At 38.6% G+C, this 23749-nt stretch overlaps 2 protein-coding genes and 1 pseudogene across 7 annotated transcripts; 1 reads left to right on the top strand and 2 right to left on the bottom strand.

Moving 5' to 3' along the window:
* Positions 1–1020: 1020 nt before the first annotated feature.
* On the bottom strand, positions 1021–5775 carry c2h3orf18 (chromosome 2 C3orf18 homolog). 2 transcript variants are annotated; one of them, XM_076760226.1, is made up of 6 exons: positions 5390–5775; positions 3636–4060; positions 3402–3427; positions 3006–3135; positions 2559–2593; positions 1021–1663 (listed from the first exon to the last, which is right to left on the bottom strand). In XM_076760226.1, the coding sequence occupies exons 2-5, from the start codon at positions 3894–3896 to the stop codon at positions 2588–2590; spliced, it is 423 nt and encodes a 140-aa protein (XP_076616341.1). In that variant the 5' UTR covers positions 3897–4060; positions 5390–5775; the 3' UTR covers positions 1021–1663; positions 2559–2587. The 2 variants fall into 2 exon arrangements, with proteins under 2 accessions (XP_076616341.1, XP_076616332.1); XM_076760217.1 differs by lacking the exon at positions 2559–2593 and having other exon boundaries at positions 5390–5772.
* A 180-nt stretch (positions 5776–5955) lies between these two features.
* Positions 5956–15480, bottom strand: LOC143328621 (calglandulin-like; annotated as a pseudogene).
* gnb1b (guanine nucleotide binding protein (G protein), beta polypeptide 1b) lies at positions 11332–22669 on the top strand. Of its 5 annotated transcripts, none has more exons than XM_076760190.1 (11): positions 11332–11468; positions 16800–16908; positions 17051–17089; positions 17171–17277; positions 17559–17622; positions 18596–18758; positions 19181–19247; positions 19372–19573; positions 19706–19922; positions 20014–20129; positions 20940–22669. In XM_076760190.1, exons 2-10 carry the CDS (start codon positions 16852–16854, stop codon positions 20118–20120), a joined length of 1023 nt encoding a protein of 340 aa, XP_076616305.1. In that variant the 5' UTR covers positions 11332–11468; positions 16800–16851; the 3' UTR covers positions 20121–20129; positions 20940–22669. The 5 variants fall into 5 exon arrangements, with proteins under 5 accessions (XP_076616305.1, XP_076616295.1, XP_076616320.1 ...); XM_076760180.1 differs by lacking the exon at positions 11332–11468 and adding an exon at positions 11489–11761; XM_076760205.1 differs by lacking the exon at positions 11332–11468 and adding an exon at positions 12596–12615.
* The last annotated feature ends 1080 nt before the right edge of the window (positions 22670–23749 follow it).

Here is a 23749-nt window from a genome sequence, read left to right as displayed (position 1 = left end):
GTGTTTGTGATTTGAGAGAACCCACATTTTAGGGTTAACTCATTTAAAAAAAGTTGAAAAAAATAACTTATGTGCCTGTAGAATAATATAGGTATTGATAGTTTTTCTTTGTTGGCCAGGATTTTGGCACTTAAACTGACAGCCTGTTGCAAATACTTCAACCTCAGACTAGATTCTGCCCCGAGTTATCCAACACTGCATATCACAACAAACTGCGCGTCACTTATGTCGTGACTTGAATATCACCCATCACTTACTGTATATATCAAGAGTTTCTTCCACCTACGTCTTGCTTATTTGTTGTATCCCAGTGATTATCTGTATTTCAGCATTGTTCACTAAATTGCTGCCAGATGGGTTTAATTCATTTACAGACAGGTATGTTTTCTTGTTCAACTGCATTGACTTTACTTTATTGCCCTCTGGACTACCTCTGAAAACGAACAAGCCTGGGACATCTCTGAGGAAGTGTTCGGTTAGTTGTGCCTAACCTTTTCCACCAGACCTGCAGGCCACGTGGATCACGAAATCTTGAAATAACTGTTAAACTAGTACTGTTGTAGTCCACTCATCTCATCTCACTACGTTCATGTCACCACAATGAATGGAAGTCAGCCTGAAGGGTGCCTGTTAATTTAACTACAGCTGAGTCAATGTTTGTTACTTTACACGAGCTTTGTCTGGATATTTACTCTCTATATGGGGACAATGTTGTTCTGTGATCTTACTGATAGTGATATAGTTACATACAGTACTTGATCCATTTTCAACTATTGAAAAGTTGAAGTGTAACTTGATAAATCATCTTGTATGCGTTACTTTTTAACACCATTTTGTAGTTATGTTATTGATGTGTCCTCATCCACTTCATTAGTACAACTCACAAACCTGTGATATATATTTTGTTATGATTCTTTACCATGTGATTTGTGTTATTCTGCTTCTTTATCGCTTATCAATAAAATATCACACCTATCAACTCTCTTTTGTCAAACACTTGCACAACGAAACACCCACTGCTTTATGTGGTTTAAATAGTTTTACTGTATACGGACGGAAACAATCCTTCATTGGTCAAGAAAGAAGAAACAAAGTAGAGGTGGACAGTTCACTCAAGGATGGAAACACATCCAGTGTTCAAGCTTGTCAGAGACGCGACACCACAAAATCAGAAGAGAACACAAATGTACACTTCTCTCTTATCAAACATGGAAGTAGATACTGAAGCTCAGAAGAGCTTCACTGACAAGCTACCAAACATTTTAACAGCAATGACACAACATGATTCAAGAAAAGTGCATCACACTGCGTTGGTGTGCCAAATAATAACAGTGCAAGATCGTAATACGTGATGCTTCCTGTTAAGCTCCCTTATCATACATGCACCCTACACCTTTTTTTTTTTTCAGAATCTGAAAAACGCTGCCATTCCAGGGACTGTGTCTTAGTGATGATAACCAAAGCTCCAGTTGTTCCCAAAAACGGTCCAGTTGTCCGTTTGTTTTCCTTCCTGAGCGACGGCCTGTGTGTCGATGAGGCCAGTGGCCCCTGCAAAATGAAATCAGCTAATGGAAGAGAGCTGTTAGGCGTTGAGAGCTTTGGCTACATCTGTGAAGACCAGACGACTGGGCCTCTGCGTGGTCCCCTGGGAGGTGGTGAGGGTCTGCAGATGAGATAAAACTCTTGGTGACAATAGGATCAGATGGTGGCTCCAGCCTTGAATTGTAAGAAACAGCTCGTTGTTCCAGTGTAGTATTTTATTTTGTTGATCAAAGCAGCTTAATTGACTTCATATTTTCGGATTTAGAATGTGATTTATTACTGAAACCAGAAAAAATGTGTTAGGACCAGAAGCCACATGTATTAAACCAAAGAGTATGCAAACTGTTCAGGGTGTGTTCAAAGTTCACGTAATAAAAATGACAAACTCATTGTGATGCTCGTGAAAAACAAGGGCTTCACAAATAATCTTCTCTGAGGTCCACTTACAAGCTGTTTTGGGGACTTTCAACTGCATTTCATGCACTTCCTCCACAAATCAAGTTTTCTCAGTTGCCATGTGTGACATGCAGTTGAAAGCTGGTGCGTGGCCTCGAGCTTGAGATGAACAAAAATCACCTGAATACGGTATTATAGACACAAAACTACACTTATTTGTTTTTTTTCCACTACTTCTCAACTTATTACGACTGTGATGACAAATACTCAAAATTGAATTGAAAATAACACAAAAGTTGATGTTTTGCATACTTTCTGTGCTCATGTGGCCACTGGAATATTCGATGTTAAAGTATTAAGATAAAGGAGCAGCAAAGGAAAGGATGAGAGATTGTGTTGATGTAGGTTCGAAGTGTGTTGATGTGTGTCCTCTGTTATCTATCCTTTAACATAGATTAGTTAATATATAAAATGACTATATGATATGAAATAACTACAGACATCTAACCTACTGGTTTTTCTTTGAGATAGTGAAATGATGATAGTGGGACAGAATGAGGATTGTGGGGGAAAAAGAGGTTAAGAGAGATTGATCAAAAGACACACAGGTCATACTTTACCATGTTTGCCTTTTACCATTATGCCATTGTCAAAACTTTAGAGAAATAAAAGAAAATGAAGATAAATTATGACATTTACAGCTATTAATGGAACAAAAGAAGTGTAGATTCCTTCATCAGTGACTTAAAATAAAGGAAAGATCTACTGTGGAATGGCAAAAAATAATAACAAGGTGGAACAACAACATATAAAATATACAGATAGACTTAATTAAAGGTGACACCTGCAACAAGAATCAGTTCAATGCACTGAAATGTTTAGAAATGTGACATCATACTTTCATACTTTGTTAAGAGTTTGATGGGAAACATTGTTCAAGCTGCAGCTCAAAGCTTCCCATTAATGCCTATTTAATGAAATATGGTTATCATGACTTAAATCTAGATAAGGCAGCTGTCAGAAAGATACAATGGTCCATGTGAGGACACAGAAGACAAACAGCTCACCTTGGCATTGGGACCTGTGAGGCTGCCTTCCCGGCCGTGGTCCAGTAGTTCCTGTTCCAGCAGGTCATCTTGTTCTTCAGCCGGGTCAAAGTTGTACATGGGCATGAGCTGGTGCCTCAGCTTCTCCAACCTGTGTGATGAGTTTAGACTGCAGTTTGTATCTACTGTTGTCTCCCATTCACTCCAGTACAAGTGCTTCTTTGACGGACTGATCATTTGTGTGTTTTGACATAGGGCCCGTCTACAAGGCCACAAAATAACCTAATGCTGCAGGACTTGTTTTAGTCGATACTATATTTTAGGGGTGCAAACTCTGTAGCAAATGAGCAAATAATCCAGTTACTGAAACATGCAGTAAATTTGGGGTTTCAGCAAATAAAATCTTTTTAAACTTACCGCTTCCGTTTCCGAATATACAGCATCTAGGATGGAGAAAGGCAGATATAATGAGACGGAAAAACAAGTAGTGCCATTGATAGAGGTAACTCAACAAGAAATGATTGAGTGCATGTATATATCTGAGGTGTGTCAAGACAAACAAGACAAATCTAAACATGATATAGAGGACGCAATAGATCAAAACGCTGAATCAAATGTTGTTTTAGAGATAATATTTAAATGTGTTCTTACAATTGCCACTGCTAAGCCAATGACAGTGATGATACCAAAGGGCACGAGCATCATTCCCATCCCCGAGCCCTCGACCACCGCCTCTGGGAACGTGGTGGCGTTGAAGCTGGTCTCGTTTGTTGTTATAGTAACAGTCATTAATGTTGTTCTGGAGGTGACATTGTCTCTGGCGCTCGAGCCCGTCGAGAGGAAGGGGATCGCGGTGGTTGTGGCAGATGTGGGGAGAAAACTTGTCGTTGTCTTAGCTGCAGTTACAGCCATGGTCGGGCGTTTCAACTGAAGGATGTATTTTCAATCGCTGGGTGGATGTTGTTGTGGCGCTCAGCATCTAGTGAGTCTCATGGTCGACACAGGTGTCTTCCCTCTGGTTTGAGGTCTGCTGAGGCATTGATGATGCTTTGGCCATATGATCTGGGGAATAAAACCTAAAACGAAAAGGCAAAATAGTGCTTGATTAACAAAGGGTTATTTTACCCATTTTCATCCAAAAGAGAAGCCAAAACTGAAACTTAATGGTGGGCCAAGTCCAAAAGCAAACGCTTATTGTACTGCCCGGTGTGGTCAGATTATGAAAAATAATTAATAATTAGGCATCCTACATATTTGAAAAGCATGAACAGTGAGCTATATTATACTTTTTTTTCGTTTAATGTACAATTTTTTTTTTCTAGAAACATCTGGCAGACCAAATCGAACCTTATAGCAAGCAAACTTTGGCCCACGGACCCAACTTTGAGCACCCTGATCAGATGAAATGCACTGTAGGGAGTATAAAAAAAGGTGAGGTGATCCTTTAACTCTTGCCAAAATGCCAAAATATAATTTCCATTTGGCTTCTCCCCACTGATTATTTAATGAAATCTTTGTATAATTTTTTTTTTTAAACATTTCAGTTCTGGTACCCCCCACCCTCAAATTGACTCAAACCTCGGCTGATTGTGCCAGTGGGGTTGTGGTAGGTGTTTCAGGGCAGGATGTGGGTAGTGAAGGCACAGGAGGAAAGTGGCATAACAAACTTGATAAAATACAGAGGAATACTAACCACTAAAACTGTAACGTACACTGTGAGGAAATGTGTTGGCAGCGCATTCAAAACGTCAAAATCAAACGTACACCCACACACACGCACACACACTACCACCACACACACTGCTTCCATAAATATCCACTGCATCCAGGACTTGGTACATGTACCTCCCACCCACACACACACACACACACACACACACACACACACACACACACATACGCACGCACACACACACACACTGTACACATCCCATGAGCGTGAAGAGCCATTTATCCTGAAGATCTAAATATGTGAGCAGTTCTAAAACACGAACATGCTTTTCATTTTAAAGCACTGTTGCATGTTGACACAGGAAGGCAGTGAAAATAGACACACGATCCATTCCTCTCCCCTTAGTGCATCCTGTCTGCTTGTGCTCTTAATGAGGAACATGTGCAGCTGAAGCAAACAACCAATGAAAACCAAGAGCTGGCTTCAGTCATCGCTGTTTGTCTGGTTAACAATCCCTGCACTGCAACCAAGACAGAGCCTGCAACGTTTGACATCTTTGTTTGAATCGTGCTGTTATGGTGTCATTACTATGTGTTACTGACACTTAACGTGTTATTTTTAGTCAGGATGCACTCTATCTCAGCTGTCCTGTGCAGACAGCTGAACTACTAATCCTGCCAACGTGACCAGCTCCTGCTCCATGTGTCCTCTCAGATTAGAGATGCGTACGTACCTTAACATACAACATGCATGACTTCAGGGGTGAGCTGCGGCAGGCCGGGACTGGCTAGAGAAGGGAAAATTTCATTGGAAGAGGCAGCATTTCCTCCAGCGGCTGCTGCCCCTCCTCCTCCTCTTCTTCTTCTGCTTCCCCCCTTTAGCAATGCAGGTACTGCTCAGGCTGTTTACACTGACAAAACAGCCATTTTCTCTGAAGATGGACCCCACACACTAGAGCAGCCCTATCCCGGCAGGCTCCAAGAGATCCCCTTCCCTTTCTCAGATTGCCTCCCAGGATCTACGACCCCCGTCTTGCCCTTTCTTGTATTTCACACAACAGAGGCTGCTCTAGGGATGCTGCAAACAGAGATCAGTGCGGCGAGCTCCCTCCCCCCTCACCCTGCAATTGGTCTAATGGCTTCAAGATGACAGATGCGGTTGGCTCCTTCAGCTGTCTATTTGGCTTTGCAGGGGTGAGAATGGGATTTAATGGCTCTGCACACCAGATGCTGTCAGACCCTGTGAATGACTGCATCCGGGTGGCAGGTCTGAGGAAATTAACCCTATGATGTCTCTGCTCTAATCCTCGATGACCTGAATTAAAAAGAAACAGACAGATTAAAAAAAACAAAATCACTCATAGATTTTTTTGTTCACAACTCACACAGATATGTGATTGAACACTTTCCATTTGTATAAGGAATTTGTTGAAAACTACAAGAATGACTGTTAAACATGTTAACATCAGCAGCAGAAAATCCACAAGGTCTGCAGCTCATTTTCAAGGTTTACAATCACCATGCCCACAAATTAAGTTGGTGGTAAATAGAATAATATTCCTACAATTTTCTTATCATCTTATCATCCAAATTATTTCAATTGAAGGACACATTTTGTGAAATCCTAGTGTATTTGGATATTTTTTAATAAACCCCCCAAATGTAAACAAATACAATCCTTGTCATAAAAACCTACAATATGGTAAGGATCATAACTTTTTGCCATTCAGTTTCCTAATACACAACAACAGTTGACAGGTTAAAGAGTGCAGGAGTCAATCAGAAACATTAACAAAAAAGAATGCATAATTTTTAATGAAGGCTGCATGCGTTCATAACATTTAACTTCATTTTCATTCACCTGTATACATAATATTATTATTAGTAATCATCAGCATCACCGTCATCATCATAATGGATTTCTCCTGTTATTTAATAGGAATGACGTTTTGACCTGAGCAGCTGTGACTGATTTGAACAGAAAGAAATGGACAAACAGAACAGAACAGCATCACAGATTACAGTAGTGTCAAAATGTACACTGTGTAAGTACCTTCCATTAACATTATATATATATATATATATTTTCCGCCAAAAAAAACTTTTTTAAGAGTGATTATTGCCTGTAATTTAAAACATGAAAATACAGTCATGCCTTCACGATCAATGGTTCCATCTCCATCTTTATTTATCATCTGCTCTGCCTCTAGCTCACTAAGTGGTTCGCCTGCATTTTTAAAAAAAAATATTTTCACCTGGATTTTAATCAAAATAAATAATTGCTTGTCACTGATTTAGCTGACAGTGCAGTGCAATCCAGTATGCAACAGATCAAATCAAGAGTTAACGAAAATGTACTCATTCAGTGTGGAGGAACAGCTTTTCTTTTCTGGTCAGTCAAGTTATTCTTACTTGAGTGTGAGTTCAGTTTCCTGGTTCCTGGTTCTTTCATCATACATCAAACCCAGGAAACTGTTGCAGTTAAATATCCTTTTACATGAAATGTCACAAAAATAATTAAAGCACCATTATTTGTGTGCTGCACAATAACTTTTGTTTGTTGTTTGTACCCAAAAACTGATATATTTATATAGATATAAATAAATACTGCACATTGGGGAAACAGTGTTCATATGATTTTTATGTGCAGTGAAATTAGATCAAATTAAGTACAACACAGCCTTTACTACAAATATCAGCTTCTCAACATACTGCATCGTTGAAAAACGTGGTATTTATTTCAAAAATAGGTTGTTTTTAGGAAGAAAAATTGTTGTCATATCTTAGCATTGAAGAACATCTTCCACTATCTTAAATTTCTAGAAGAAACAAAACATTTCAGCATCAAGCACTTCAAGATTCTCGTTTTTAGATAAAAACCTTCATGTGTATACGACTGAGACTCTGTAATGTAGTGTGGAGATTTAGAAATATAGCTATGTTTTACAGCTAGAACTGAGTCAGCATTAAACATAAGTTACCGTTAAACAAGAAAAAATAATTTTTGAAATACATGTTTGATTTCAAAATGCCTAAATAGAATTAAAACAAACTCAATTTGTTTTTCCCCTTTTCAGCTCAAAGAGAGAAGAACAGGGGAAATGGTAAATTACATCCTCCAGCATGGCAGATATATAATATAGCTAATATTTGCTAGTTATGTTACAGAGAAACTCAGTTGACATAAAAGCTATTCTCATGATATAAAAGTCAACTTAAAAGTGTTCCTCCTTGTATTAGAAGAAGGCAATATGTCAGTGCTGGCTACATAATGAAGCCCCTGTTCAAGTCACATGATGAGTTATAGCCTTAGATTTAGTTCTTTTTATGACTTTTGTGCATAATTAGTTTTCACAGAGATAGCAGGAAACAATTTTGTTATTATTAGGGAACTCATTGTTTTGATTAGGCAGTAAAATTTTAGAGAAAGTGTGAATTTTAATTGGAAAAGAAAAAACATCAAAAACTTCTTGTTTAAGCAAACCTTTTCCAGCTGTCCAGTTGCAGGATGTTAGCGCCAATATGAATCTGATCATGTCCTGAGGGGTATGTGTGTGTGTGTGCGTGTGTGTGGCACAGCTATGAGAGTCTTTTTATAAAAAGCAAAGCATTATATATGAATACACAGTAAACATACACACATAGTGAAACACTGACACCTAGTGATTCATGTAGTAACCTGCAGTAAAAACAGACGACTACACTATCCATTGGATAATGTCGAGCTTTTTTGTAATGCATTTTGGAGGCTGATCCTCTCTTAAAAAGTTGCACATGGGTTTGCTTTATAAAACCTTAATCTAACTAGATTTGTGATTAAAATCCAGACTCCATCCACAGCAAAGGGTAATTCCAAGTTTGTTTTATGATTAATTTGTCTTAACCTTATCAGCGCGAGTGGCAAACACCCATTTTATCTCCCGTCTAGCACTTTAGCTAATGTGAATGGCAAACTTAAGCTCATGTGAATGGCCAGGCAATCATTCCAGACCCTAATTTAGTACTTTAATTACTTACACTGGTTCAGGTTGAACTTTAGACAGATAAAGCTCTTGCTTCCATCCTCACCTCGAGGTACAGGTCAGAATACATGCAAGGAATTGCTTAAATGCACTGAATATAACACCATCCTACAATATAACAACTTCAAATGCACCACTACCACTATGGTCTTGAAAACAGAGTTGAATAAACAGCTGCATATCACAGTGGAACCAAAAAATAATGACTATATGCTTAAAAAAGATATGATTTATGGCAGGGCATCAGAACCGCTGGATGACATTTTATTTACATATATATACCTAATAAAGTTATCACAGGTGCATAAGACCCTAACTACTTAATAATCTATATTATCTTAAAATAAGCAGCCTATAAAGGTCAAAAACTAAGAATAGCCTTTAGTTAAATGCCATTTAAAGAATGATATGTTTTCATAGTAAGGGGTTTATAGTCATTGCAGGTTTATGTTCACCATCTTTGTCCACATCTTTGGCATCTGCTGGAGTTCTATCTTTATTGGACTGATTCCCATTTAACTCATCAGTCCCTCCAGCCCGTGTCTTCACATCGAACATCCTGAAAACTCCTTTGTACTCTGTGATCTGCTCTTGCTATTATCTTGCTGGCCTTGAATAAATAAAGGCATTTTTTTTTTCTTCAGGGAGATGCAGCATTTATAGATATTAGCAGTTATTAAGATTTAGCCTACAACACAAGCGTCTGGAATCACTTCCTGTTGAATTCAACAATGTTAATAACGTTAGAATGAACGGTTTTATTTATGAGGGTTGTTCTTTGTGATAAGGTTCTGTGGTAGTCCAAGCTCGGCTGAAGAGAAGCACTGTGACAACACTTACTGTAAAATGAGAGGATGTCTTAGCCTCATGATTACTACACCTCTAATGCTCTTTCCCCAGAGCTCAGAAGAGTGTGCTTCAAGACCTTTCATGGCACTTAAAGGATGGACTTGCTAATCACTCATGAGGAATATTTGGATATTGATCTTAGCTAACAAATGATAAACAGCATTGTATTGGAAAATAACTGCTTTCATAAAGTTGTAATTAGCTAAAATGTTATTCTGAACGTAACCAAGGCACAAAGTGCAAAAGACAAGCTAACAAAATATGTAAAAGCGATAGTAAAGATGACCCTGATAATTAGACTGAAGTGGCATTGCCATTTTTGTTTCACTTCATGTGCTGGGTAATTTAGAGGTCTGGTACCAGGCTATTACAAAGACATCCCAGATATTTCGAATGAACATTATAGACATTATAGAATTATAGGAAAAAACAAAAAACAAACAAAAAACAGACTTGTGTATATATATTTATACTGTTATATTTTGTGCTCTTATTTTTAATAGATGTGTCATACACCAACTGCACCACAACAAATTCCTCGTTTGTGTAAAATCATACTTGGCAATAAAGCTTTTTCTGATTTCTGATTTCTGATTAGATAAGCATTGTAGAAGAGGGTGAAAACTCAAAATTACTATACTCTACAACGAGTAGGTAAGATTGTTTTGTCAACTACTGTTTCAATAGTGAGGAATGAATGTCAAATCTCAGCTTTATATCTGCACAGCATGGAACACACCACAACGTTTGACTCGAGGTTTAGTGATGTGAGACGGCATTGGATGCCGAGTATGGATGGATGGATGGATGGATTGATGGTAGGCTGGTCTGGGACAGATGAACAGGAGGGTGTGGTGGAGGTGGCGTCTGAAATTGTGTCACCCCAGCTTACCTTGAGGCCCAGACAGTGTGTAAGGAACACAGAGAAAGGAGAGGTATACAAAAGAAGGCACGAAAGAGGGATGATGGAGGAGATGCACGGAAGGATGAGATGATGAATGGGTGTGGGGAAGGATGGATGGAGGGTGAATGGATGATGGAAGGGAAAGGTGGGTGGCTTGAGAAAACTAAAACCAACAGGAGAGGAGTGGTTAACCAGGTGTCAAGAAAGTGACTAGAGGTGTGACTCTCACTATTTGTGATTTTATTTTAAATGAGTGTGTCTGTGTGTGTGATGACTGCTTCGTGTGCCTGAACTGTCTTGTTGTAAAGTTGAGACAATTGCATGTCTGTCCACAGGACAGTGTCGAGCAAATTATTTCACAAATAAGAGCGAGCTGACTGTGCTACACATGGATCCCTATGATCAGTGACGCTTTGGGGAAATGGACATATTAACTGCACCACTAAAGGACTATTAAAAGGATTATTGGTTATGAACTCCAATGAGAGGTTCTTTTGAAAGAGTTAAAGAGATATCTGAAATTATATTGGAACACACATGATATTTCTGAGTCTATGTACCTCTGTAGGCTGCCTGAAACACACATTAACATATATTATACCACATTCTTTCCTAATTAACTAAGTCAGAGTGTAGTGTTGACACTGCTGTTATTAAGCAGCTACAGAGAGCTCTGGTGAAATCACAGATGCCACTTCCTACTTTTGGAGCCAAGTTGGGGCCCGACTAACTGACTCATTTCAACTAGACTGGATGCAGGGAAAAAAAACAAACACCCTCTTTTCCTTCAGTCCAAGTCCAAGAAGTGCTAAATGTTGTTCCAAGTAACTGATAACGCTGCCATCTCCAGCTGTAGTTAGATAAAACACCAGTCGAAGGTTCTCTAACCATCGCTGCTGCAGCGTGGGGTTTCCCAGCGCTGACTGCAGGGTTACCGCGCCCATCTCGTCGTTCGATGGCCGGACGAGAGTGTTACTACGGAAAGGGCAGATGTTAAGCTTGGCAAAAGGAAGACAGTAGGCTGTCTTGTTGAATGAGGTATAGTGACTTTAAAGATTAGCATTTTTGTCTGCCTGGGCAGTTTCTTCAGTACAAGGCTACTGGGTGTGATCCCCCCCCCTCCTCCCCTCTCCGGTTGGTTGACTGAGGTTGTCAAGCTCCCTAGCCGTAGCCTGCGTTCGGGAAGGGCTGCTCCTCGGAAAACTAACGCTAGCTGGCTAGCTAGTCACTAAGCTAGCGTTGTGGTGTTCGTTGATGCGTGGATCGGAGGTGTTCGCCGTTTTGTTTTCCAGTCAATGCCAAAACGCAAAAACAAACGCAAATTGAATCAGGTAAGGTGAAATAAAACGATGATCATGCTACTTCCACATCTTTCAAAGTAACTGTTAATACCATTAGCCGATGAATTGTGGCGGAATTGAACTGTCCGGGGGTGGGGTAGCGATAGCTAGCTTTCTAGCTATTTAGTTAGCTGCGGTTAGCTAACGTTAAGTTGGCTATTTTATCACAAGCAAAAACAAGTAGCAAAGGTACAAGAGTGTCTGCAGTGGTGGTCCCTGGCACTCAGTATTTGCTGTGGATGAGCAGATTACTATTAAACTTGTCTCCACGTAATGGCTCATGCATTCAGTTAATTGAGATAGGTTAACCACTGTTAACGTTAGCGAAAGCCTCTGGCTGGCGTTGAAGTAATGTTAATGTTGGCCAGTAAGACTTAATGTCAGTGATGGCCCAGCGGAGGTGCTTGCTGGCCTAAAATACAGTACTTAAAGAACTAGGTAGTTAATAGCCAAATATATATATTGAAGACAACAGTGATGATAATGTCATCTCTTTCAGCATATCAGTTTGTACTGGTTGCTTTGTACTCGAAATGTTTCATGTAAAGATGTTGCTGTCAGTTGATGATGACACACTGGGTTGGGCTGAAACAATAAACGTCCCGTAAACAAATTACCAGCAAATATTGATTAGTGGTGATAGCAGAGCAGCCAGCACAATCAGTCAACTTGAAAATTGCATACAATTTATGTAAAAATATAGATATCAGCTACACTCTACTAACGTGAGTTATTGTAACCGCGTTAACACCCTGTTTTTTTCTTTACAAGCCGAACTACTAAGTTAGCACATTGCTGCCTTCCTGCAACGAAACGCCCGCACCGGTGCAACGCCTTTAACTTCGGTTAGTAACGTTAGTTATTTATCACCAGTTAGCTAATTGGCAGTAACACAGCGATGAATGATAGATGGTCATCTGCTTTATGAAAAATCACCCGCATCTGTTATTGCATTTCTTGCTTGCTGAAGTCAAACAGGCCATCGCCGCCCGACCTTGCAGTTTTTACAGGCTTATGTCTACTAAACCAAATAAATATACTGATAGGTCGTAATTAAATCAAGTGTCGACTGTTGGGTTTAACGAGATTGTTCGTATGTAAGTAAGTGGATTTCTGGAGGCCAAGCAGCCACCGAGTTTCAAGGTTTACCCACTATGTTGGCTTAAAGGCTAACTACATAGCAGTCCATGTAATTGCGGAAGAGCTGCCGAGTCTACCCTTAAGTGGCTGTGGTTAGGTTTTTTGCATTAGAAGCTACTCGCTGTTTGCTTCATCGTCGTGAAATTCAGCGGGTCTTCCGTTAAATTGACCAGCTTCTCTACCGGACGTTGTTGAATTGCTAGTGAAATTGTTGCTAATGAAGTGACTGAGTACAGTGCTTTTCTTGAATACTAGCTCTGCCCTGCCTGCAGGCCTACACTGTCAAGCCTGCTAGCAAGCTAACTAGCGGACAGCAGTCTGCAAGATGGCGTTTAGCTGCATCTTCTCAGATTTCCATCAGTGCAAGTCGTATTATCATTAAACCGTGCCGCGTTCAGTAAATGTAAAATTTCGATTCGACTTCGTCTGATACTAACAGTATAAAACCTCAGCATTTCGCCACATTATGCTGCTGAATTGCAACAAAATTTCTCCTGAAATGAGTGTAGAGCCTCTGTGGCCCAACCTTACAAAACTGTTAGAGTAACAAACTGAGTAAAACAGCTATCCGGCAGCCATTCAAATGCTATGCAAAATATTCTACTGGTGTAGGCAAATCACAGTACTGCACACAATGACAAAGTCAACTATCTGTACACTGCATACAGTGTTGTAAACCTGTGCACAGCCATCACTTAGAAAATATGCACATGCTTATCCTGTGGATTTGTAAGCTTGTGTATTATATCATTACTCAGTTACATTATTATGAAGTGTGCCAGTTCTATATGTAATTCTTGGTTTAGTAAAGCAAGAGTGGTATTAATTGTACAGTATCTGGTCAAACCGGACAAGTGGAGGAGAGGGACTGTATTAGGCTTGTGATTTCACTGGCGGCATGAAAATCTAGCCACTTGCTTTAAGCATGTTGTGTGTAAAAGAATTAAGATTAAACTCATCCTTTTATGATTGGGAAAACATATTTCTGATGCTTGGGCTGGCTTTGCCAGCTGTTTATGTTAGTGGACATGGATAGGATTAGAGACTCATTGACTGAGGATTTTAGCTTTTAGGATTATAGAGTTGCTCAGTGATATTGCTGTTTATGGCCTTTTCTGTGATCCAGCTTTAGACCTGTGAAACATTGCATTATCAACATTTAACAGTGCAGATAAGCTGGCTTGTCCTTTGAGAAGAGATGTGTACCACTGCATAGAGAGATCCTTTTTTTAAAGTTATAACTGGAAATGGAGGAGACACCTTTTGAAAGTAGGAGGCACAGACTGGCCTTAAGGGACCCAAGAACAGCTAGTGAGCTACAACTCCAGGCTGTTTGCCACTGCTCATTGTTTATCATGCAGTCAGCTGACCCTGATCAGGCGCTTGGAAAGGAGAAGTGTTGAGGGAGAGGAACACATTAACTGTAAGCATCCACAGAGGTCAATAGGAAATAACATTTCTTAATGTGGAATATTTAAATCTCGATAAAATGACTTAAGGCTATCCCACTTTTTAATTTACCGACATTGCAATTTTAGGGTTTGGTATAAAAATAGTCAAGAATGAAAATTAATTGCATCTTGTAGTTTTTTGACAGAGGACAAAGTGTTATTAGAATTTAATATAGCACTAAAAAGTTTTTTCTAATTAATAACTATTCAAGGAGTTCGCGATTTAGCTTTGACAGAAACCTGTCAGGTTGATTCAAAAGCCTTGTTCAATCAGAACCGCAACTGAAAGCTAAATAATAGCTTTGGAATTCAATTTTGGTAGCATTATTACACACAGACAGACCTATAAGCGTGCCCATAAACACAAACCCAAATAAAATATATTTTAGATGTTGGCTTTTTTTGGCTGTGCGTGGCTAAATACATGTTAATACATTAATTATACTAAGTGTAGACACAGAAAACACACAAGATGTTTATCATACACTACTGGCCATTGGTAAACTTCATTATCTGAAAATACAATTCAGTACAAGTGATTCACCCTGTTTTTAATTTCACTTAAAAAAATACAATTTGAGAAAAGTTGAGAATATTCCTTTGAAATATCAACTGTATTTTCAAGGTGAGGATGGCAATCTGTTGTCACCTCGATGATACTGCATAATAATTACATTCCATGACACGTTTATTTGTGGATTAATAAGTGTAAGAGGATAACCTGTGTTAAAAAGGTCAACCATCCAGAGGAGCTAAAGGATAACATGGTCAGGTAGAGAAGATTTTCAGTCTTGTCCTGAAACCTCCAGTGGCATAGGCCTACTGACTGAAATACACCAGGTAAGGTAACTGGAAAAACTGAATAGTACATTGCTATTCACAGTCTGTATTAAATCTGAATTAGATTTTAGCGTTCTCTAGTCAAAGTTCATCAGATGTGCTAATGATTTTTTTCCCTCCCACATTGTAATGTTGCGCTTTGAGCTGTTTCGTGTGTTATGCAAACATCTGCTATACATTTTTTTCAATATAAGGGGGCAGTTCATCAAAATTGATGTTTCTGTGTTGAAATCTTGCAATCTCAAGTAAAATATCTCTGCAAACTTGCCTTTTGGACATTGTTCTTTAGACGTTAACTTGTACCATAACCCTGAATGTGTAGAAAATTCTAACTGATGCGGTTACATTTGGTCAGAGTTGTGGCTTTTCTTGTTTGCTAGCCAGTTTTCAGGATGTAGTCAAATATGACCTGTTTGATTTTGTACGAAAAAAAAAAAAAAAAGAGAATCTGTACCATTTTAAATGCACATACACAGATGAAGAATATTTTTGCAATTTTGTTTAAAAATGTTCTGTTTGACGTACTTAAATAATTGATTTCATGGAGCTGAGCACAAGGGTATCCACTTTGCAGGATAACTGCAGTTGATTATCGATCAGTGACTATTTCACAAACTAATAATCCAACTATTGCAGGTTGCTTTGGATAAAAGCAGCAGATGAATTAACAGACAGTGTATTCATTAAGATGCTCACAACTGTTGCTTGCAGTCATGTTGTAAACTGCTTTTCATTGCTTCGAATAAGTAGACTTGGACTATGCATGTGTCATTTAACAGATGGATTGTGTATGTTACAGTATGCTGCAGAAATTGGTGGATATAAAATCCTCAGCAATTTAACCAAAAATTAAATACTGGATTCATTTGCAGTCTTATTCAAAATTTTACCTTTACATTGGATTAAGGTAGTTTTGTCCAGTGATTGTCTTTTTACTTATAATACTACTACATAATATGGTTGTCTTGTACAGGACACGTCATTATGGCATTTCCCCCAAAATAGCTCCTCAAATACCTTGAAATAATGCATCCATTGATAAATTCAATTCAATTCGATAAATGAGGCTTGGTGTAGTTCAAGATATGATGATTATATCTGGAGCATACTATTTGGATTGTGCCATGAGTTTTTAAAAAACATTTTATTAGATGAACTTTGAGAGTGCCTTGAGACTCTGTATTAATATAAGTGGCTTATTGATCACTAAATTTCTTAGTATCCCAGGGATTGAGGTCAACAGGATAATGACTGCTTTTCGGATCACTGGAAAGTCATGCCTTAACAGGATTTGTCCTCTCAATCTAAATTGTGTGTCAGGATTATGTTGGCGACATTGAGGTGGGGAAGTAAGGTTGAACCATGAACTGTACATTACGTATAATTATATCTAAGCAATTTAGTTGATTGAAAAGTTGGTTAAAGTGTCAGCGAGCGTGCTGAAAATCCCCTTGTACCATTCTGCTGTTCAGAGATTTGATTTCATCTGAGGTGGGCTCACTGAGCACTCTTTGCTTACGGTAGAAAATATGACCTTGAATTGAACAGGAGGAAGATTTGTATGAATGATTAAAGTGCATCTCTTTATTCCTTTTTAGATCAACAAGTTCACCGGTAGCTGGAGTAAGGTAATTGAAAAAGTAGAATAAAATGAGTGAACTGGACCAGTTACGCCAAGAGGCAGAGCAGCTCAAGAATCAGATCAGAGTGAGTAACAAACATGTTTTAGAACTCTTCTTTTATATGCCATACCATCAATTATCACAAAAACAAGTCCAAGATAAGCATTTAAACAGATGAATGTGATATGGACAGATCCTTCCCTAAAGATTGGACTTTTTCTTTTCAGGATGCCAGGAAAGCATGCGCAGATGCCACACTGTCACAGGTAACATATAACACTGTGATATTTCTCTTAGGCTGAAAGGTATTTGGTCTGAAATTAACCAGAGTACTTATTGTTTCACAGATCACAGCTAATATCGACCCCGTCGGGCGAATCCAGATGCGTACAAGACGAACACTGCGGGGTCACTTGGCTAAAATCTATGCCATGCATTGGGGAACAGATTCCAGGTAGGCTCGCTGCCAGAGTTTCTGACTTGTGGTAAATAGGGACATTTTATGTTGTTGCATCGTGTTCTCGCTTCATGTCAAATGTTAAGCAAAGTGCAAAAATTAGACAGTGTAACACAGTATGAGAGTTATTACACTGATGCAGTTAATGTATATCAGGAGACTTCTTTTTCCTGCAGTCCATTCTCCTCAGTTTTTGGCTTATGATTCAAGGTACAAATTGATTTTGTGTAACAGCTCCAGTTGTGGTGATGTTTATATTGCTGCTGTCATTTGTGTAGGCTCTTGGTCAGTGCCTCTCAAGATGGCAAACTCATTATTTGGGACAGCTATACCACAAATAAGGTAAGTGTTTTTTGACAGCGATTAATGAAGTAATGGAATGAATCTGTGTCATCTCATTGGAAAACAAAGTAATAACAGTGGCACTTTAGTCAGATGAAGGCGTGTCAAGTTGCCATCTACATGCAAATAAAGTAACAGCAGTTGCATTTTTATTCTTGTGGAATAGGTAATACTAAGGTTATACCAGAATTTTGAGGGAGGGAAACTAAGTGTGCCCTACTGCATTCATTTGGAATAGCTCAGAAGGGTTGCAGATCAGCTGAGAGAAAGGCTCTTGCTTTGGGGCTGATGCGTCTGGTGTGCAGTTAGTAAGATTGGAGGAACTGGTGACTAGTTTGAGTGCATAATAGGCAATTTGGCCCTCGACCACTGAAAGAAAATTTCAAATGGAGAATTATTATCTGTCAAGTTCTCGTGTGTTGAAGAAGCTTTTGTGGTGACACTGAAAAACATTTCCAGTGAGCAAGATTCAGCGGGAAATAAATCCAACAGGGAATTAAAAGATTAAAGGGTCATTCCTCCAGTGTATCTCTAGACCTACTGAGTAGATTGCAGGTTAGATTTAGGTCAGACTTAAACATGGAATACTTTAATTCCTATAGAGGCTCATTATAGAAACACTGCTAGTTTCAGCATTTGCTAAATGAACATTATGCTGTGTCTGAGTGCTGTGACGTGGCAGCTTATTTATTGATATATGACTGTTTAGTTTGACTTTCAAATTGGTAAGACTAATACCCACATTATCATCTTATAAAGGCATCCTGGTATCAATGGAGTTCCATAGTGCTAAAATAGACTGTCAAAACTCATCTTACATATTTGCTAATAGTGACTTTTTTACTTTTTAGAAACGGTTACTTTCTGAAAAAAATATATGTCTGACTTCAATTTTTTTTTCTTTATTTTTCTTCAACAAAAATTGACTTGAAAATAAACCACACATGTGCATGTGTGGTCATTCTTGTTGTAGGTTCATGCCATTCCACTTCGATCTTCCTGGGTCATGACTTGCGCATATGCACCTTCTGGAAACTACGTGGCCTGTGGTGGCTTAGACAACATCTGCTCCATTTACAACCTGAAAACACGTGAGGGGAATGTACGCGTGAGCCGTGAGCTCGCTGGACATACAGGTATACGATCTGCTCCTCATTTTTTCCATCTGTCAACAGTGTATGAAGCATTACAATAAAAGCAAATAACAGGAGTTGGGTTCAGGTTATCACTTAATTGTCAACTAAAATGGATCATAAAACTAGAATCTAACTCTGCATGCCTTAACCTGTGAAATTCCCAGCAGCTAAAAGTAATACGGACTTAGGAAATACAGAACTACTCAGGAAACATTTGTTGAATTAGACACAAGATGGTACTTTGAAATCAATTAATATCAATATCTATAATTCCCAGAGTGGTCAGAAATCTGAGAGCATTCTGATGATGTGTATTGATGATGGGAGTTGAATATACACTGCTAGTTTTTTTTTTTTCTACTGATAGTTGTACATCTATAATCATCTATTAATAACTCTTCTATCGATTCTTTGAATGTCAGGATACCTGTCCTGTTGTCGCTTTCTTGATGACAACCAGATTGTTACAAGCTCTGGAGATACCACTTGGTAAGTGAAAGGATTGCCTTCATTGAGTCGCTGTACTGTGTTATCAAGTCAGATTTTTTTATGTAAAAGCTAGGCTGTTGTACAAATGCCAGATGGTATCCCAATTGTGTATTTTATTTCATAGTGCACTTTGGGACATTGAGACTGGCCAGCAGACAACCACGTTTGCTGGACACACAGGTGATGTCATGAGCCTGTCCTTGGCCCCTGATTCACGGTTATTCGTCTCTGGTGCTTGTGATGCCTCCGCTAAACTCTGGGATGTTCGAGAGGGCATGTGCAGACAGACATTCACCGGCCATGAATCTGACATCAATGCCATCTGTGTAAGTTGTTATTGAACTCTACTGTTGTGTTATTATTATTTTTTTTTAGACAGCTGTTCATACAGATAGACTTTTTGTCTTTTCACATGTTCCTCTATTGTGCATTAATGAGTTCTCATTTGGGATTTGTAGTTCTTCCCTAACGGCAATGCCTTTGCCACGGGTTCCGATGATGCCACCTGCCGGCTGTTTGATCTGCGTGCTGATCAGGAATTAATGATCTACTCTCACGACAATATCATCTGTGGCATCACCTCCGTTGCATTCTCAAAGAGTGGCCGTCTTCTTCTGGCCGGATATGATGACTTCAACTGTAACGTGTGGGACACACTAAAAGCCGACCGTGCTGGTATGTAGTTGAAGTATGATCTCAATTAGCACTTATACTTCCTGCGTGTTTCAAAAATACCCTTGACTAAATTATGCTTGTATTTTTCCAGGTGTGTTGGCTGGACATGACAACCGCGTTAGCTGCCTGGGAGTTACTGATGATGGCATGGCAGTTGCAACGGGATCCTGGGACAGTTTTCTGAAGATCTGGAATTGAAGCCTGAAGGTTTTTTGTTTTGTTTTTTTTCTTTTTGTTTTGTTTTTTTTAAAAATTGTTTCACATTTTCTTACGTTTGTACCTAAAGCTATTCCCTGTAAAGTCCTAGTCCTAAACCTGTAGTTGCACGTTTGTTGAAGCCTCATCTTTTGTTTGGCTGGAGTGGAAGTTGATGCGTGGGTTCAGTGAATTGTCTCTGTTAGTCTTTTGCTGGGCTGCATATTTGAGACACCCATTAGCTTCAACGGATCTTGACATTCCCTTTTGACTTGCGTGATCAACAAAACAATCTTGCCCCCTACGATTTCAGCAAACTGCGACGGGTTCTGGCATTTGTTTAGGCTTAATTTTGTTTCATATAAGACATGCTGCATGGAGAAACAAACCCAACTGGTGGAGGAGCATCTGACCAATTAGTGCACCTCAAATAGACAGTTCAACCACTTACAGTGATATCAAACTTAACACATAACTGTACTTTTAAGAAAGACGAAGATTGTTGCTGCTGTAGACATTTATGGTTTTAACAGTGACTTAAGGGTTTAACATATTGACATTTTTTCATTACGCTGAATTCTTAGGATAAGAAAAATTGATGTCTTAGATTTGACAGGCTGCCCCACAGGTGAGCTTGCTCTGCTCAGGTTGTAGGTGTACGTTTAATGAACACAAGCAGCCTCCGGCGGTCTGTGCGATAGCTTTTGTTAGATCTCTGCCCACTCGGTCTTGACATGACACTTGACGGAAGGTTAATGAGCTAAAATTGTAGATCAGGTTAGATTAGTTAAATTCTAAATTTCATTTGTCTTTGTTTCCCAGATGTTCATTTAACTCCAAAGTTGACTGGAAGACCATTACAACTTCAGAATGTTCACAGCATCTTCTTCAACACTGTTTAAACTGACTTGGACACCACAAAAACGAAGGGAAACCAATGCCTTTCCTACACAAAGAAGAGCACAATTGTTTATCACCTAGTTAAGAAAGGATCTCCTGTGGTATCAAATCAGAAACTTGTGCATTCCTTCTTGGACCATTTTATGTTACCTTGAAAGAGAAAACAACACTATCATCCCATGCAAATGTGTGCGTCTTGAAAGCAAATGTTGGAGTGTAATTGTACAAATTATTTAACTTTTTTTTTTTTTTTTTTTTTTTTTTTTAAGAATTCTATTCTGATGGTTTGTTATTCTTGATGGCTTTTCTTTTTGTCATATTTCTTTAGTGGTTTTAGATATGTTTGAATTACAGCTTGTCTTTCTAATCCAGTTAAATCATATAAGACAGATGAGAGAAAACATGCAGCAAGTAATGCAAGTAAAAGCTTGGATCATATTACACGAGCAGCTTTCAAAATGTCCATGATGTATTTATATACTAGCTGTTTTTGTTTCATCACAGCCTTTTGCACATGAAGAAGCTTTGCCTCTCAACTAATACTATGTTAACTAACCAAGCACATGCTATAAGTTATGAATGCTCATTCCAGTACAAAAGGAGTTATTACGAGTAACTTATACAGTTAACCCCCTTAATTCTTGTACATGCCTTTGACTTTGGGTGGGACGGGGTGGGGTAGCAAGGTAGGTGCTGAGATAATTGGGGCATGGCTGGATTTTATTATATGGATGGGGGATTGTGTTTAGTATCCACTTTGAGTAAAACACCTCACCTGACTAAATAGACACTTCCTTTGCTTGGGACTGCAGTTGCAACTCTGTGAATGAAATGTACAAATCAATGTCTGAAAATAATGGTCTGATGTTTTAAGTTAAGACATTTAATTTTGTCTGCCATGAGTTAATTTAGATGTGCATGCTGTAGACTTGCTTTCAATGGTGCAAAATCCTAGGTTTTTTTTGTTTTTGTTTTTTTTTGTGTTTCTCAAAGGAGAGTAACCTATTGATTGATCTTAATAGAAGCCAATTTTTTTTGGCTCCAACTCTGCATACATCATGTACTAATACTGGTAACGCTATGCACCAGAGTGAGCAAGAATGGAGAAAGACTTAATATTGATTGCATACTTAGTGTAAATTATGCTTACCAGTTCTATTGATGCCAATTTTTGTAATAATTATAACAATCATTGTGAGAATTCTATCCTTGACGAGTCCTTTTCTCTCCTTCGAATCTTCACATTCAATGGAACAAAAACGTCCTCACATACTGTCCATACTAAAACTTTTGTACATTTTTTTTTCTTGGTCTTAAATTGAAAATCGGAGCATCTGAATGACAACATTTCACTGTATACAGAAGCACTTTTGTTAAAGTTGAGACATATTTTCACTTTTCTTTTTTCTGCGATGATGTACAATAAATGTGATGTATTCGTGTGTGGCCACAAGTGAAAATGCAATTCAACTGAGATGGATTCCCTTTTCTCTTTCCATTAATATTATAGAGCTCTGCACCCTTATGTACCTTTTCACTTTTTGTATTTCATTTCAGTCTGTTGGTGTTACACGGTGAGCTGGATGCAAGATAGATACTGTACTAAATTGTACTGTTATTGATTGAAAAATGTAATAAAAAGCTGTTTGAGATCTCTTTTTGTCGAGTTGAATCTAAAAGCTGATTTAGATTTAATATTTCTCTGCTTTGGGATCAGTAAATGAGTAGTTTTCAGACCAAATTTATAAGTAAAAAACAGTGTAAGTATGCAGTTTAGCTTTACTTATTTCAGACTGAATGATTGTTTTTGGGCTTCGTTTGTTTTTAAGACGATAAAGTATTCATGCTCAGCTCATTCCCTTTTGTTTTGGTCTATCCAGAAGAAAATCTACGAAATGTTTAAAACACCGGACTACAGTAGCTACAGTTGTGTGTGTTGATGAACTGCAGTCCGCCAGTGTTACTCTTCTACCATATAGTTTTACGTCAAGGTATCTATAGTCTATCTTCAGACAAACCAGCACTGTGAAATACTGCAGATATTTGTTCATATCTTTAAATCAAAAATAACACTTATGTCGATTGGCTATTTTATACTAACTGTATTGTACTATATTATATATGAAGGGGTGTGTTTGCATATTTAAACTTATACACACACACAATTAATGTTGTTTTATGGCATTAGAGCACGCTATGTCAGTGTTTACCTGACAGTATTTTTCAGTTATTGTTACGCATCGAAATGCCTTATTTTTAGACCGAACGAACCCCAGAGAGGCTGATTCAACAACTAATGTTTATTTACATGCGCCGGACAATCGCGCTGCTGCTAACTGAAACGCTGTGATACAGCGCTTATCAGACAAGCCACTCTCTGATGGTATGACAGAAATCGGAACGTTTTCAGTTAAATCCTTCTAATCAAAAAAAATGAAACGGAAATTTCGCTTCATCGAGTGTAAGTGTATATTTTCAGAGTTAATAAAGCCCATGAGGAGACCGACACGAACCGCCATCTTCCCACCTCTGCCAACTAACGCAACATCTAGCTAACGGAAACGGCCGTAGCGGATGTTCCTGGCCTCAGATACTCCCTTACAGAGGAGGGGTGAACAAAATTACATTTATTACCAACAATACAATTCATTGAGTTGTATTGCATTCTGTAGAAAAAACAAATATATGACGTCATTGGAGATGTATATATATATTTTTACAAATGTATACTT

The sequence above is a fragment of the Chaetodon auriga genome, chromosome 2 (genome assembly GCF_051107435.1).
Source record: "Chaetodon auriga isolate fChaAug3 chromosome 2, fChaAug3.hap1, whole genome shotgun sequence".
NCBI lineage: Eukaryota > Metazoa > Chordata > Actinopteri > Chaetodontiformes > Chaetodontidae > Chaetodon > Chaetodon auriga.
The sequence above is the reverse complement of the archived record's forward strand: the minus strand, read 5'-3'. Positions and strand labels throughout refer to the sequence as shown.